This window comes from Labeo rohita, chromosome 15 (genome assembly GCF_022985175.1).
Source record: "Labeo rohita strain BAU-BD-2019 chromosome 15, IGBB_LRoh.1.0, whole genome shotgun sequence".
NCBI classification, from domain to species: domain Eukaryota; kingdom Metazoa; phylum Chordata; class Actinopteri; order Cypriniformes; family Cyprinidae; genus Labeo; species Labeo rohita.
Genome location: NC_066883.1, coordinates 25494994 through 25510549, shown reverse-complemented (window position 1 = coordinate 25510549; position 15556 = coordinate 25494994). Strand labels below are relative to the sequence as shown.

At 35.4% G+C, this 15556-nt stretch overlaps 1 protein-coding gene across 2 annotated transcripts in view; it reads right to left on the bottom strand.

The window, feature by feature from the left end:
* The window catches only part of nova2 (NOVA alternative splicing regulator 2), a 69935-nt gene extending 54379 nt beyond the window's left edge, over window positions 1-15556 (bottom strand). The window contains exons 1-3 of one of the 2 annotated variants that reach the window (XM_051128764.1): window positions 14854-15556; window positions 9209-9271; window positions 2524-2667 (exon numbers count right to left, since the gene is read on the bottom strand). In XM_051128764.1, coding sequence (XP_050984721.1) covers window positions 2524-2667; window positions 9209-9271; window positions 14854-15010 — 364 coding nt within the window. In that variant the 5' untranslated portion in view covers window positions 15011-15556. The remainder of the gene's footprint in view (window positions 1-2523; window positions 2668-9208; window positions 9272-14853) is intronic. The other variant, XM_051128765.1, reaches the window with a different exon arrangement.

Below are 15556 nucleotides of genomic sequence, written 5' to 3'. Positions count from 1 at the left end.
ATGTATGCACTATATTGTGTCTTCCAAACAACTTGCCAATCAGCAAAGAACTTGTTTGAAATGTCCAGCTGTATCAGAAAATGGAGGAAACCATTATGCGATTTTATTCCACGAATGACACAGAAAACACCCTTGAGTAATCTAGAGCGATAACGCTATGAGAATATTCACTTTGCATTTAGTGTGCACACATCATTACATTCCGAATTTGCATGATAATTAATAAAAATGACAGCATACACTACCAGTCAAAAGTTTTTGAACATTAAGATTTTTTATGTTTATTAAAGAAGTCTCTTCTGCTCACCAAGCCCGATCCAAAAGTACGGCAAAAACAGTACAATTTTGAAATATTTTTACTATTTAAAATAGCTGTTTTGTATTTGAATATATTTTACAATGTATTTTATTCCTGATTTCAAAGCTGAATTTTTAGCATCATTACACCAGTTTTCAGTGTCACATGACCCTTTAGAAAGCATTCTAATATTCTGATGTGCTGCTCAAAAAACATTTATTATTATCAATATTTAAAACAGTTGAGTACATTTTTTTTGAGGATTCTTTGATGATTAATTATAGAAATTATAGAAATTAATACTTTTATTTAGCAAGCTTAAAATTGATCAGAAGTGATTATGAAGACATTTCTATTCATCAAAGAAACCTATCTAACCTATCTAAGAAACCTCTATTCATCATTTTCAACTAAATAATAATAATAAATGTTTTATGAAATTAGAATATTGAATGACTTCTGAAAGATCATGTGACTGGAGTACTGATGCTAAAAATTCAGCTTGAAATCACAGGAATAAATTACATTTTAAAATATTTTTAAATAGAAAACTGTTATTTTAAATAGTAAAAATATTTCTGTACTTTGGATCAAATAAATGCAGACTTGGTGAGCAGAAGAAACCTCTTTAAAAAACATTAAAAATCTTACTGTTCAAAAACTTTTGACTAGTAGTTTATAAACTACCATATTAACATAATTTAAAGGGGTAGTTCACTTAAAAATTCTAATTGTATGTCTAGTTTGTCGTTTCAAACTTGGATGGTTTTCTTTCTTCTGTGGAACACAAAAAATATGTTACAATGTTTCATTTGTTACAATTAAATCACTAGGGTTCCAAACAACATTATACCCTATTGACTTTCTTTGTATGAACAAAATTTTCATACAATTGTCATACAGGTTTGGATTGACATGAGAGTAAGTAAATTATGTGAATTTTCACATAAGTGGCCACTTAACTGTAACATCCAGTTTATGTTCTGAAATTGCATTCTAGTTAATAAAAAATGATAACATATTAACTGCATTTAACTTAACAGTCTCCTGCTGTGTCTTGAAGATGGAACAGTGTACTTCACAGATGCAAGGTCATTGCAAAACATGGCTGTTTCCCAATAAATGCTGCAGGAGCTATTTTTAGAGCAAAGACAACTAATAAATCCATTCTGCAGAAATAATGGATGTCTCGGGCCAGCCTGCTTTGTCCAGAATTAAATGCCAGCTCAGCTTCTATCACAAATGATATCTTCAGAAATATGATGTGCTTCTTTAAATGCTTTAGCGATTTAGATAGAGCAGACACTTCTCCTCTAACCGGCTAAAAAGTTCCCTCCTTCCTCACCGTGAGAGCAGCACAGCAGGTGGATCTTTTGACTCGCACCCAAGGAAAAGCTCAAACTAATTTCCATACAGATGCCCCCTTCACTGGAGAGGAAGAACCCCCCATTAAGCACTCGAACAACCTAGCACTACTCCCCTACGTTCCTCTCCCTTAATTCAGTAGCCATCGCAACCCCCCCCTGCTTTAGACATTGGAGCACTCAAGGTTGCCAAAACCAATGAAAGGGGGGTGGGTAGGAGGTGTCTCGCATTTGGCATCTGCCATGGCCGGTCATCGCTCTGTGCTCCACATCCCAAAGGGAATGGGACAGAGGTGCCCTGTTGGACGTGCCAACGATAGAAGGATGAACAAATCGCACAAAGCCCTTTTAAGAGCTCAGAAGCCCCCTGCCACTTCTCATTTCCTCTGTGCTACTCCATCCCTAAAAACATCTGAAAGAATTCCAACACACACGGACACAAAACATGCCTTTTTTTCCTCTCTAAATATAAACATTACTAAAAAGGAACCGTTCAAACATAGTATCGGCATTCATTAAAGCTCTCGCTTCTTTGTGAGTCTCTCGGTTCTTTGTCCCCACTTGATCTGGCACTCTTTGCAACCTGAGCTCGGATAAAGGCCATATGGTATGGCCGCGAGCCCAAAGGTGACAGCGCCCCATATGATTCTCATTAAGAACGAGTCGCAGTGACTTTGGGAATGAGGTGCCTTTGGTAATGTATTAGCATAGCCTAATAATACGGGTTAATATAGCTATAAAGCTATAAAGTAACGCTGGCGTTTTAAAATGTGTGCTGTTTAATGACTGGACGGTGGTGCAGTACACAAGAGGAGGTTGATGAGGGTTCCCTTCAGAGCTTTCTGGAATTAGGAGACTTACCCGGGTAGAAGTCTTTGGATTTGGACAGTTTGATGGTGGCCCCTGTCTCTTTCTGTAGCTGGACAATAGTCTGACCACCCTTGCCAATAATGGAGCCTGCGGCGTAGCTTGGAATCAGCACCTTTAAGAAATATTCGCCTTCCTCTGGAAACAGAAAAAGAGAAAAAAATTAACTCTGCAATAGGGTTACACTTTTTTTGACACATACCATTAATAATAAATATATATAAAACATACAATAAATAATAAATATAAACACAATAGATTGAAATAAACATTTTCTGTAATCTAACATTTATACTACTACTGTTACTGATAAATAACAGTTTGCTCTGGAAGCCGATTCCACCACTAAAAAAAAATTTAAAAACGTAATTGCGACTTTTTATCTCGCAATTCTGACTTTATTCCTCGCAATTGTGGGTTTACTAATTGCAATTCTGACTTTTTTTTAAAATTCCATGATACAAACTCACAATTCTGAGAAATAAAGTCAAAATTATGAATATAAATTGTGAGTTATATTTCGCAATTGTGACTTTATAACACACAACTGTGAGCTATTAAGTCACAATTGTGAGAGATAAACTTTTTCCTCTTTAGAATTGGACTTTCTAACTCACAATTGTGAGTTTATATCTCTCAGAATGAAAGAAAAATGTCAGAACTGTGAGAAAAAGTCAGAATTGCAAAAAAAAAAAGTCAGAATTGCGAGAAAAAAAGTGAGAATTGTGAAAAAAAAGTGAGAATTGCTAAAAATGTAGAATTGTGAGAAAAAAGTCAGAATTGCAAAAAAAGTCAAAATTGCAATAAAAAAGTCTGAATTGCGAGAAAAAAATTAGAACTGCGAAAAGTGCAGAATTGTGAGGGGAAAAAAGTCAGAATTGCAAAAAAAAGTCTGAATTGCGAGAAAAAAAAATTATTTTTTTTTAAAAAGTCAGAATTATGAGAAAAAAAAAATGTCAGAACTGCGGAAAAAAGGCAGAATTGCGAGAAAAAAAGTCAGAATTGTGAAAAAGTCAGAATTGTAAGAAAAAAATCAGAATTGTAAGAAAAAAATCAGAATTGTGAAAAAAATGCAGAATTGTGAGGAAAAAAGTCAGAATTGTGAGGGAAAAGTCAGAATTATAAGAAAAAGTCAGAACTGTGAAAAATGCAGAATTGTGAGGAAAAAGTCAGAATTGTGAAAAAGTCAGAATTATAAGAAAAAAGTCAGAATTGTGAGGAAAAAGTCTGAGGTACGAAGAAAAAGTCAGACCTGCGAAAAATGCAGAATTGTGAGAAAAGTCAGAATTGTGAAAGTCAGAATTACGCAAAAAAGTCACATTTTTATCTCACAACTCTGACTTTATTTCTTGCAACTGCAAGTTTATATCCTGCTATTCTGACTTTATAACTATAGTTTATATCATGCAATTCTGAGAAAAAAAAAGTCAGAATTGCAAGATGTAAACTCGCAATTGTGAGGAAAAAAGTCAGAATTATGACATAACTCGCAACTACTTTTATCTTTTATTTTATTCAGTGGTGGAAACGGCTTCCATACTTTGCAACAGATTTAAATAATAATTATTTAAATACATAAATATTTGCAACTAATTTAAATGGACATTTTCTACAATCTAATTTGTACAACATTATTATTATAACACTACAAATATTTGCAACAGATCTTTTTTCTGTAATCGGACATTTATGTTTATTTTATTTTTGTAGACATACATAAATGACTGAAATAACTAAAAATGTAATTACATTTTAGTTCCATTTTTTAATGGATGAATTTGAGCAGGGAGAGTGAAGGAAAAGCAGCCAACATGTGTCCGGGATACATGGGAACGTGTTTAATAATATATACAGTTTAAAAAGCATCCCAGGTGGCACCTCCTGAAGCTGGTTGAATGCCCAGAGTGTAATCTAGCAAAGGATGGCTAATTTAAAGAAGCTAAAATATGTTTTTTTTTTTTTAAACATTTTGGCCACTAAATAAATCACATACTCCAATTTGCGCTACATCATAGATTTTATGGCTTATTATTATGAAATCGAATAAAGTGATCCAATTTTTAAATTGTAGTGGATATATGGTGATAAAATTAGGCTGCACAATGCATAGATACACATTCTGAGAAAACGCACATATTGTCTGAGAGGCAATCAGAGAAGGCAGCTATAAATAAAAGTCAAGCTGAAATACAAAACCAGCAAAGAACTACAACACCACTATAATAAGATCAGCGGACTTAACGAGTTGTAATTAACGCTGAACCACAAGTATTAATGCTTAAGTTAAGGAGAACCGATAACAGCCAAGAGCAGAACAAGAACTCTAGAGGGGGTTAGCGGGACAAGAAAATTGCAAGTTATGTAAGTAAGAAAGATCCAGGATGAGGGGACATTTTGTTAAACACGTCAATCAAAGTAAATGCAAGAGAAGGTGAATTTGAAAAGACCTATTATGAGACTCAATTTCAATTTAACTGGTAAGCTGCTCATTGTAATGTATATAAGTAGCCATAGTGAATAGTAAGGTGCATATAATATAGCACAAGACATCCTGATTTCACTTCCCTCTTGAGAAAGGTTAGCAAAGGTTTTCCTGAAAGTGGAGCAGCGGTGGGGCAGTAAAGTGCCTCATCTATTGTTGGGCTCTACCTGGCTGCTGCATATCCAGGTCAGCAGAAGCACAGTACATGGTCCCTTCACCGTGACTTTAACATGACATTGTATCCTTCTGCCTGGGCCGCTTGGGTACGCGCTTAATATTCCACCACAATTAATCTGTGTCGGCTCCCAGAAGACGGCCGCTTTAGATTAGATTGTTATTCTGGAGAAGCAGTTTATCTTGTCAAGCTAGGCTGATGGCTTGACTAAGCTACATGCACTTGCAGCCTAATACTGATGATTGGGTAAAAATGAAAGAGACTACTGGCCGGAGTATTAATGTCAGAGTGCAGCTGGAAAAACAAACCGGCTAACAATGGCAGCGACGACAATGTTTTGATCCAAGGCCCGACTTAACTGCATCGGTGACAAAGTAATGACACATGTCTGCAGTTATGTGTGAACCAAATTAAGAGAAGTGTTAGTTTTCTGTTAACAAGATGGACATGACAGGTCATACTGCTTTGAGCAGGAAACCATCGAGAGGGTTAGTATTACTACAGCAGATTTGTTTTAAAGTTCAGCCAACATAAATCATTATTCAGTCACTTTATAGCATAATATTTTTAGTTTCGTGAAGCACAAAGGAGTTAATTTGAAATAACTAATCTATCTTTTCCGTGTATTTGCAATGAATGGGAACTGGAGCTTTTGATGCACCATAAAAGTAGTCCATATGACTCGTGCGCAGGTTTGCGTGCTGAATCAACCATAATTTAATTCATAATTGTCACCTTCTGTGAGCTAGGGTTCAGCGAGTTGAACTGGAGAACTGAATTCAAGTCTGATTCATGAATGAATCATTTACACTCATTTTGCGACGTGGATCAACTGATTCATTAAAAGATCTGACTCAACAAATGATTCAGCCATAATTTAAATGTCACACACGTCTTTCATTGAATAATGACTTAATTTATATCTGTTTCTCATACAAAACTATTGTATGTACAGTAAACTTCAAATATAATGCAATAAGTCATTTTTATAAAAGCCCGTTTCCACCACTGAATAAAAAATAAAAAAGGTAATTGCTACTTTTTATCTCACAATTCTGACTTTTTTTCCCAGAACTGAGACATAAAAAAAGTCTGAATTGCGAGTTGTTAACTCACAATATGAACTCACAATTCTGACTTTCAGAATTGTGAATTTTTATCTCCAAATTGTGACTTTTTTCTCAGAATTGCGAGTTGCACGCAAGTGCAAGTTATTAGATCAGAATTGTGAGATTTAAACTCACAATTAGTCTTCTCAAAATTGGACTTTATAACTATATTTCACAATTCTGAGAAAAAAAGTCCAAATTGCGAGTAAAAAGTCAGAATTGCCAGATACAAACTCACATTTGCAAGAAAAAAGTCTGTGAGAAAAAGTTATCTTGCAATTCTGACTTTATAACTTTATAACGAGTTTATATCACGCAATTCTGAGAAAAGAAGTCAGAATTGTACGTTTATATCTCAATTCTGACTTCATTTCTCAGATTTGTGAGTTTATATCTTGCAATTCTGACTTGTACGTTTGTATCTCAAGTTTATATATATGAAAAAAAATCATAATTGCGAGACGTTAACTCGCAATATAAACTCACAATTTTTTTTTGACTTTTTTTCTCAGAATTGTGAGTTTAAATCTCAAAATTGTGACTTTTTTCTCAAAATTCTGACTTCTCGCAATTACGTGTTAAAGTCTTGCAATTCTGACTTTTTTTCTCAGAACTGAGACATAAACTCGCAATTGTGTGTAATAAAGACAGAATCATGAGATATAAATTTGGAATTGCGACTTTATGTCTCAGTTCTGGGAAAAAAAGTCAGAATTGCAAGTTGTTAGCTCACAACAAAAATTCTGACTTTTTTTTCAGAATTCTGAGTTTTTATTTCAAAATGTTGACTTTTTTTCTCAGAATTGTGAGTTTCTCAGAATTCTGACTCTATACCACACAAGTGCAAGTTATTAGGTCATAATTGTGAGATTTTCCTGTCAAAATTGGACTTTATAACTGTATCTCACAATTCTAAGAAAAAAAGTCAAAATTGTGAGGAAAAAAGTCAGAACTGTGAGACAAACTCACATTTGTGAGAAAAAGTCTGTGAGAAAAAAGTTATATCGTAATTCTGACTTTATGACTCACAACTGCAAGTTTATATCATGCAATTCTAAGAAAAAAATACAGAATTGTAAGTATATATCTCACAATTCTGAAGTTAACTCGTAATATAAACTCACAATTCAGACTTTTTTTCAGAGTTTATATCTCAAAATTGTGAATTTTTTTCCTCAGAATTGTGAGTTTCTCAAAATTCAGACTTTATACCACACAAGGGCAAGTTATTAGGTCAGAATTGTGAGATTTAAACTCTTTTTCCCCCCTCAAAATTGGACTTTATAACTGTATCTTACAATGAGGAAAAAAGTCAAAATTTCAAGAAAAAGTCAGAATTGCATGATATAAACTCACAATTGTGAGAAAAAAAGTCAGAAATGCAAGACACAAACTCGCATTTGCGTGAAAAAGTCTGTGAGAAAACAGTTATCTCGTAGTTCTGAGAAGTCAGAATTGTGAGTTTATATCTTGCAATTCTGACTTCATTTCTCAAAGTTTGAGTTTATATCTCGCAATTCTGACTTTTTTATATTTTATATCTCGAGTTTATATATATAAGAAAAAAGTCAGAACTGCGAGTTTGTATCATGCAATTCTGTGAAAAAAAAGTCAAAATTGTGAGATAAACAGTCACAATTACCTGTTTTTACTTTTTATTCAGTGGTGTAAATGGGCTTCCATACATATAGACCACTTTTATGATCATTTCATGGTGCTTTTTTGTCATTTTAGAGATTCACAGTCCCCATTCACTTTATTACATTAAATAAAGTGGTATGAATATTCTTTAAAACATTTTATGCTTCACTAAATTAAATCAAACAGATTTGGAATGACATGAGGGCGAGTAAATGATTTAAATACGTTTAATTAATAGGTGAATTACCCAAAAATGAAAATTCTGTTGAGCATAAAAATTCTGTTCTGTTGAGCATAAAAAAAGATAATTTTAAGAATGTGGGAAACCATTCAGCTTCTGGTAGCCATTTGAATTCCGTAGTATTTTTTTGAATATTCTAAAATAGATTTTAAAATTTCACGTTTAACAGAAGAACGAAATTCATACAGGTTTGGAAGAACTTGAGGTTGAGTGAATGATGACAGAATTTGTATTTTTTGGGTGAACTGTCTCTTTAACAGCAGGCAATGGGATGATTTTAACAATGTTTAAGTCTTCTTGAGGTAATCTCATTAGAATCGCAGGCCAGCTGATCTGGATGTGTAACGAAGCCGATCTCTAACTAAACAAGCACAGTCTCATATTTACCCACACTAGTTGTGAACCACTAGTTTTGAATTGCATAAACAACAAGGGAATAATGGAGGTTACTGTGACATAAATAAATGTACTCAGAACTAGGTTCGCAGACACCTTTAAATGACAAGTCCTGTTTTTCAACTCGCATACTAAAAATTGCCGTTGTTTTCACACATCATAAGCAGGCGGTTCAAACTGTGTCTACAGAACACTACAGATACATGCTTTTCTGCAATGACCCAGATTTCCCACAGAGCTAAGACTGTCCTCCTTTTGATTTGGACGAGTCTAAATTTAACCTTGATTAATATGGCGCAGGGTTCATAAATAATGTGTATCATGCATACATAAGTATTCGCTCTTCAAAAGCATCTAACAAAAGTCTGTCACAAATTGGATCAAGAGGCTGCGTCCAGACTGGCTATAATTGACATTATCTACTCCAGTTAATGAAACACATTAGACACATGGCATTATGTTAAGCATCATATTTTCATAACATTATTTTACTTAGTTAATTTTGAGCAGCAACATTTTACAAAGCATTATGACGGGTAAAAAGAAGGAAAGAAACAGCACAGAGTTAAAGGTAGACTCTGGTTGGCAGGCAACAAGATCTGTATGTCATTTTTACAGAAAATTAAACAAATTACCGTGAAATCCGACAAAATCTGATGAAAATGGTGGATCATGGATGGCCGCTTGGTTGCATCTCTCTAAAAGAATGTGAATGAGAAAATTAATCTTTGTGGAAATGTCAGGTAGAAAAACAAAACAAGGTGAAGTACAAAACAATGAGTCTACCTTTAAACCTCCAAGAACATATCTGTGAATGTCGACATCATGGATAAAGATATAAGATGAAGTAGTAATGAACTTTACAGTAATGACATCTCGGTTTCCATTCATTTTTTAAATCAAACAAGGCCTGATGACAATGTTCAGTGAATAATACATTCAGTGAATTAAACCATTATTCCAGGTTAAACTCAATTGACAAAAAAATTCATTTGCACTCATGCCTTATTTTCTTTAAACAAAGCAAATTACAGGCACTTTTTGAGGCACTCACAGTGAAAATGAATGAGGGCCAATCTGTCAATATTAAAATACTGTTTCAGTAGTTTCAGTCACAAGACATATAAACAATATGCCTGTGAACAACAAAAATTTTTTATAGTTATATCTAGTTGTAAAACTTCTTACAACAACTGTTTTTATGACAACGTAATGCCTAAAGCCTTAAAATGACAAGAAAATCTCAAATAGCACACATAAATTAACAGAACAAATAAAAAAAACTCATATTTCTGCTTTTAAATCCTCTGGAAATTGGCCCCATTCACTTCCACTTCACTTAATATTCTTTTTTGAGTCGATTTTTATTTTCATTGTATAATATATACTACCAGTCAAAAAGATTTTTAAGATTTTTTAAAGACGTCTCTTCTGCTCAACGAGCCTGCGTTTATTTGATCTAAAGTACAGCAAAAGCTGTACAATTTTCAAATATCTGTACTATTTAAAATAACTGTTTTCAATTTAAATATATTTTAAAATGTAATTTATTCCTGTGATTTCAAAGCTGAATTTTCATCATCATTACCCCAGTCTTAATTCTAATATGCTGATTTGCTGTTCAAAAAACATTTTTAATTCCATATTATCAATGTTTAAAACAGTTCAGTTTTAAATCATTATTTGATAATTAGAAAGATCTAAAGATCAGCATTTATCTGAAATAAAAAGCTTTTGTAACATTATACACTATACCATTCAAAAGCTTGGAGTCAGTATAATATTTTTGTGTCTATAAATTATAGAAATTAATACTTTTATTTAGCAAGGATGCTTTAAATTGATCAAAAGTCATGATAAGAACATTTATAATGTTAGAAAAGATTTCTATGTCATCATAATAATAAATGTTTTTGAGCAGCAAATCAGAATATTAGAATGATTTCATGTGACTGGAGTAATGATGCTAAAAATTCAGCTTTGAAATCACAGGAATAAATTATTTTAAATAGTAAAAATATTCCACAATTGTACTGTTTTTCTGTACTTTGGATCAAATAAATGCAGGCTTGGTGAGCAGAAGAGACTTCGTTAAAAAACATTAAAAACCTTACTGTTCAAAAACTTTTGACTGGTAGTGTGTATATATATAGAGACATTCTTCAGTTTCTCTTAAACATGGAGCATCTACAGCCCAAGTTTGAGTTGGATCAGGCTTATTTCCTGTCACTTGTCAACACAAAGCCCTAGCTAAGAAAATCAGTGGATTACACTACACGCATATCCGTAACAGTGCCTTTGAGGGAAACGAGTCCCTCCCATTGTGCTACACCGGGAACAAAACAAGAACAAGTTGGTACGCTGTTATTCTTCCCTCCAGCCTACTTAATATCTTAATAAGCCTTGTCTTGTGCGTACATCTACATGATTCCATGCATCACACTCACTGAGAAGTCAGAATAATTAATAAACAAAAAAGCCCAAATGGGCATTACTCATAATAAACCAGTGGGTGTAAACACAAATCATTGGTTGCTAGAGGCTCCCAAGAGAGCTGTGTTTCAGAATAAGCAACCAGCTTGAGGATTGAAGGAAGGTTCCTGTGGGCTTAAGTTGGGGGCCTTAAAAAACAGGCGCAAAGCAGTATAGATACAAACACTTTCTTTTTTCTTTTTGTTTGCAGTGTATTTTTACAGTGTTAGATTTCAGATGCATAATTGGGTTGCACAGCACTTGTGCATTAAGTACAAAACATACAGCTAATTTTAGTAGAGTGATGAAAGGACCGCTTTCCCTGCACGGCTGTCCAAGCAACTGCCTGACCAAAATGGCTTCCGATATAAACATTGCACTCGGAATAAAACACACTACCGCTGCACGTGAGAGAAAGCAGCATGCTTTGTTCTAACAAGCACGAAGGCTCGGGGAGAAGCATTCGCATTGCTTCTTTCATTCATCTCATCCATATTCATCTCAGGTCCCGTCCTCCATTCCACGGCGGATGAGTCGAGAGAGGCGAGCAAATCATCCAATGTGGGGCCGCCTTTTACAACGCCCTCCCAAATCCTCGCCATCCTGCATGAGTTTTTTTTTTCTTTGACGCAGTGCATTAAAGAAAAAAACGAAGCAGCGCCCCCTTTGTGATCGTACGTGATCAATAGACAGAGGGTTGCATGGATAATCAATGACTTGATGGGAAATGAGAGAGATGAAAGAAACGATCGCCCCGAACCGTGATTAGAGGCGAAACGAACAAGCGATGGCAAAACAGAACGCAGCGCACACTAAATGTATTTCTGCTGAGCCTATCAAAAACAGCCGTGGCAAAAACCTGTGCGGTTAATCTAAAAACCGGTGGGAGTATTGCATTGTAGGATGTGAGTGAACGAGGTGGGCGACAGCGACGAATCGGTTATTGGTCCCCCGTATGAATGTCTGAGGGGGTGGAGGTGAATCTTCAAACACAGCTGGCAAATCATGTTTATGTAACAACCCCTTCTAAGACAGATCCGCATCTATTTTCTCATCCTGCGGGCAGAAATGCATAACAAGAGAATCTAAAAAGAGGCTAGTCACAAATTCACTGCTGAGCAGCATCCGAAAATGTCTTTATATAGTAAAAACAACACAGGATCGTACTCACACACAAACACACGCTTCCACACTTTCTTACAGCCTTAGAGGGTCACAGTCCCCTCATGCCGTCCAGCTAGGACATCTGTATCTCCTAAAACAACCTTTTGTAAATGGAAGCGCTGTGGTGTGCCAGTCCATCCATTTACGAAATTAAAACATTTCATCTTATGAGACAGTTTGGGAACGTGAAGAGAACTTGGAGTCGAAGCTTTAACGATCAATTGGCAGGAAAATGATTCTTGGTTTGAAGCCAATTGACGTTCACTTTAAGCCTCTAACTTTGTTTTCAAAATGCAATCATCATGTTTCAATTCAATAAATAAAGAGCGCAAGTCACAAAATATGATACTAATCCTACAAGTATGCAAACACCAAATCAAAGAGTAAATGTTATAAGAAAGCAAATTAGACATAATGTTGTCGTAAGACTGGATCCTTAGCTTCAGCAATTTAAAAAAACTAAATAAATGGTTCAGAATCACACTAACTTGGCTGGTGATCTGCCTGTGTAACGTCTTGTGTTTAAATATAAACCACAAAGCGGAAACTACGGGTACATGTTGACCCTAAACAGATTCGACCGTGCTAATACGTGCCATATTTTTTCAACTCTTTCAGTATATGGGGGAAAAACTAGAACATTCTCTTCCACGTATTTAAGTCTTATCGACTATATAATAGCATTTCTATTTTATAATTTTCCAAAGAGCCATTTAGGTTAATAAATATGCAACAGTGTCATATTACAATATTAAAATAACTGTTGTAATATTAATGCATCTTTCTGCACTACTGTAATTATATGTGATATCACTATTTTAAATAAACCGGAATCAATTAATTGCACATTTAAGTGGTATTAAGGCTCCTACAGCTTTAGGCCAATTTGATGCTCATTTTATAAACTGCTCAAAGAGCAGTTATATAATTCTATAACTTCATAGCTAAACATCACAACAGACAATTGTGTATTACCAGTAGAAAATTCCATTATGTTTCCATGACATTTCAAGATGTGACGGATTTCCAGGCATGGAAATCACAATATTCATATTTCCAAATTCCCTTTGCATAACTCTGAAAACCCCACAGCATAATTCCTCTTCTAGTGAAGCCCTGATCTCTTAAGCATCAAAGTCTTTTCATTTGAGCAAATGGATCTGCAGGTTATGCCTCCCACGAGTCCAGCATGCTTCTTCTGACTGACAATTCATAACGCTTTCTGCATCGATCCTTTCACATGTAAACATCCGCCAATCACTTCATTTATGCGCCACGATTAACCCTTTAACTGTAACTACAAAGGTTTTATTTTACTGAAAAACCCTATAGCGACTGAAATATGTGACTCTGACCAGTTAATATAATTAAAAGCAGTTTATATTTGGCCAAATTACAGCTATTTGAAAATCTGGAATCTGAGAGTGCAAAAATATTTTTAAAAATTGCCTTTAAAGTTGTCCAAATTACGTTTTTAGCAATGCATATTACTAATCAAAAATTAATTAATATTTTTATAATAGGAAATGTACAAAATATCTTCATGGAACATGATCTTTACTTAATATCCTAATGATTTTTGGCATAAAAGAAAAATATAATGTATTTTTTGGCTATTGCTACAAATATACCCATGCTACTTTGTGGTCCAGGGTCACAATTGTCTTTGATCTTTTTTAATTGTAACCTTTAATGAAAACAAATATTTACCACAGATACAGTCTCTAGGCTAATATTGCTAATATTAAGCTTAATTTAATGTAATGAAGATCCAAAATAAGACAGTTTTCATGCATAATGACACTGAAGGTGGAGATTTAACCATCGCAGGTTAAGATCTACCAATTGGCAAAAACACTTAAAGGTGAAAAAAATATATGCATATTTTGTTTCTAACTGAATAATTAAGACGACTAGCCTACACAAGTGTAGTGCACCCAAGACTTCTTATGGCATCTGCCGGAATGCATAATAAACAAGCAAGCATGGGTCCAGTATAAACAATAGGCTACAGTAAAATACTAAAGGCTCAAATGCACTCCAAAGCACTGAAATGTCTAATATCAAAGCATGCATATAAAACATTTCAGGCTTTTACTTAATTTTAGATGTCCAAATATTAAAGTGCAAGTGGGATAATAATTTTCACCACTACAGATATCATCATAAAAACATTATTCATAACTGTATTTTTCAGTGCTGAATTTCATATCAAAAGATTACAGATTCAAGGCACAAGATCATAACGCAAGGTCATCTGCGGTGATAGCAAGGATGCGTAAACGCACAAGCCATGTTTTGATACGTGCTCATGATATTAGCGTATATTTAGGAAAACACAACACCTTTATTCTATACGTAAGCCGTTAGTTTAGTAATGCCGAGGATGTGTTTGGTAAATGACTATCGTAGGTGCGTAAGACTAGACGCAAGCACCAATTCAGGGCCACTTAAAATGGACGCGAACTGTAAATATGAATATAATCCCAGATGCACATGTCTGGTGAAGCACGAGCACGTTAGAGGATGAGATGCTCCGTGGAAAGCGAAAATGAACCTGCCGTGAACGATTATGCTTCCACTTGTCTTCGGGGAGAGTCGCTAATTCATTGCCTATCTATCGTAGATGACGGCTGGGTCTTACCTCCTGTGTTTGTGCGTTTGGTGCTGCTGGCCTCCGTCGGGGTCTCCAGGGGTCTTTTGCGCGAATCGGGGGGATCAGACTCCATGTGCGGCTGTTGATTGTGATGATGCGGATTGGAGAAAATCCCGTTTTGCTGCACTGCCCCACCGGCCATCATTTTTTATAAAGAAGCTTTAGGCTCGGTCTCGTCTCCCCTAGACGCGATACGCAGATACGGTTGTTTCTAAATGTGAAACCACGATGATATGAATGTTTGGGGCGCGTCGATCCTCCGTAGCAGCCTAGATGCAGAATGAAAGACGCATCGATATCCAGTGGCTCGATTATGCTCAGGCTGTACTGATATTAATAACAAGTGATGTGGGGAAACGTCCTCACTCGTGGCTCTGCGATGGCGCTCTCCTGCTGAAAACAATATATGACCTCAGCGGTCAGCAGAACTCAAAAGATTCACTGCTAAAAACTGGGAAGATGCGCTCGGATAATAAATAGCAACGGGAAATGTACAAGAGGCGAAAGAAAAAACACAGCGGATCCCGCATGCAGGTGGGCAAACCCGTTTGCGTTGAAGCGCCGGACGAGCGCTTGAAGGAGATGCGGTGTTTTGGTAGGCTCTGACTCGGAGATGCTGCAGTCTTGCTTTCAGAGCATCTTTGCGCGTTTCTGCTGGAGCGCAGAGCAGCGGGTGACGTCATGTGGAGCC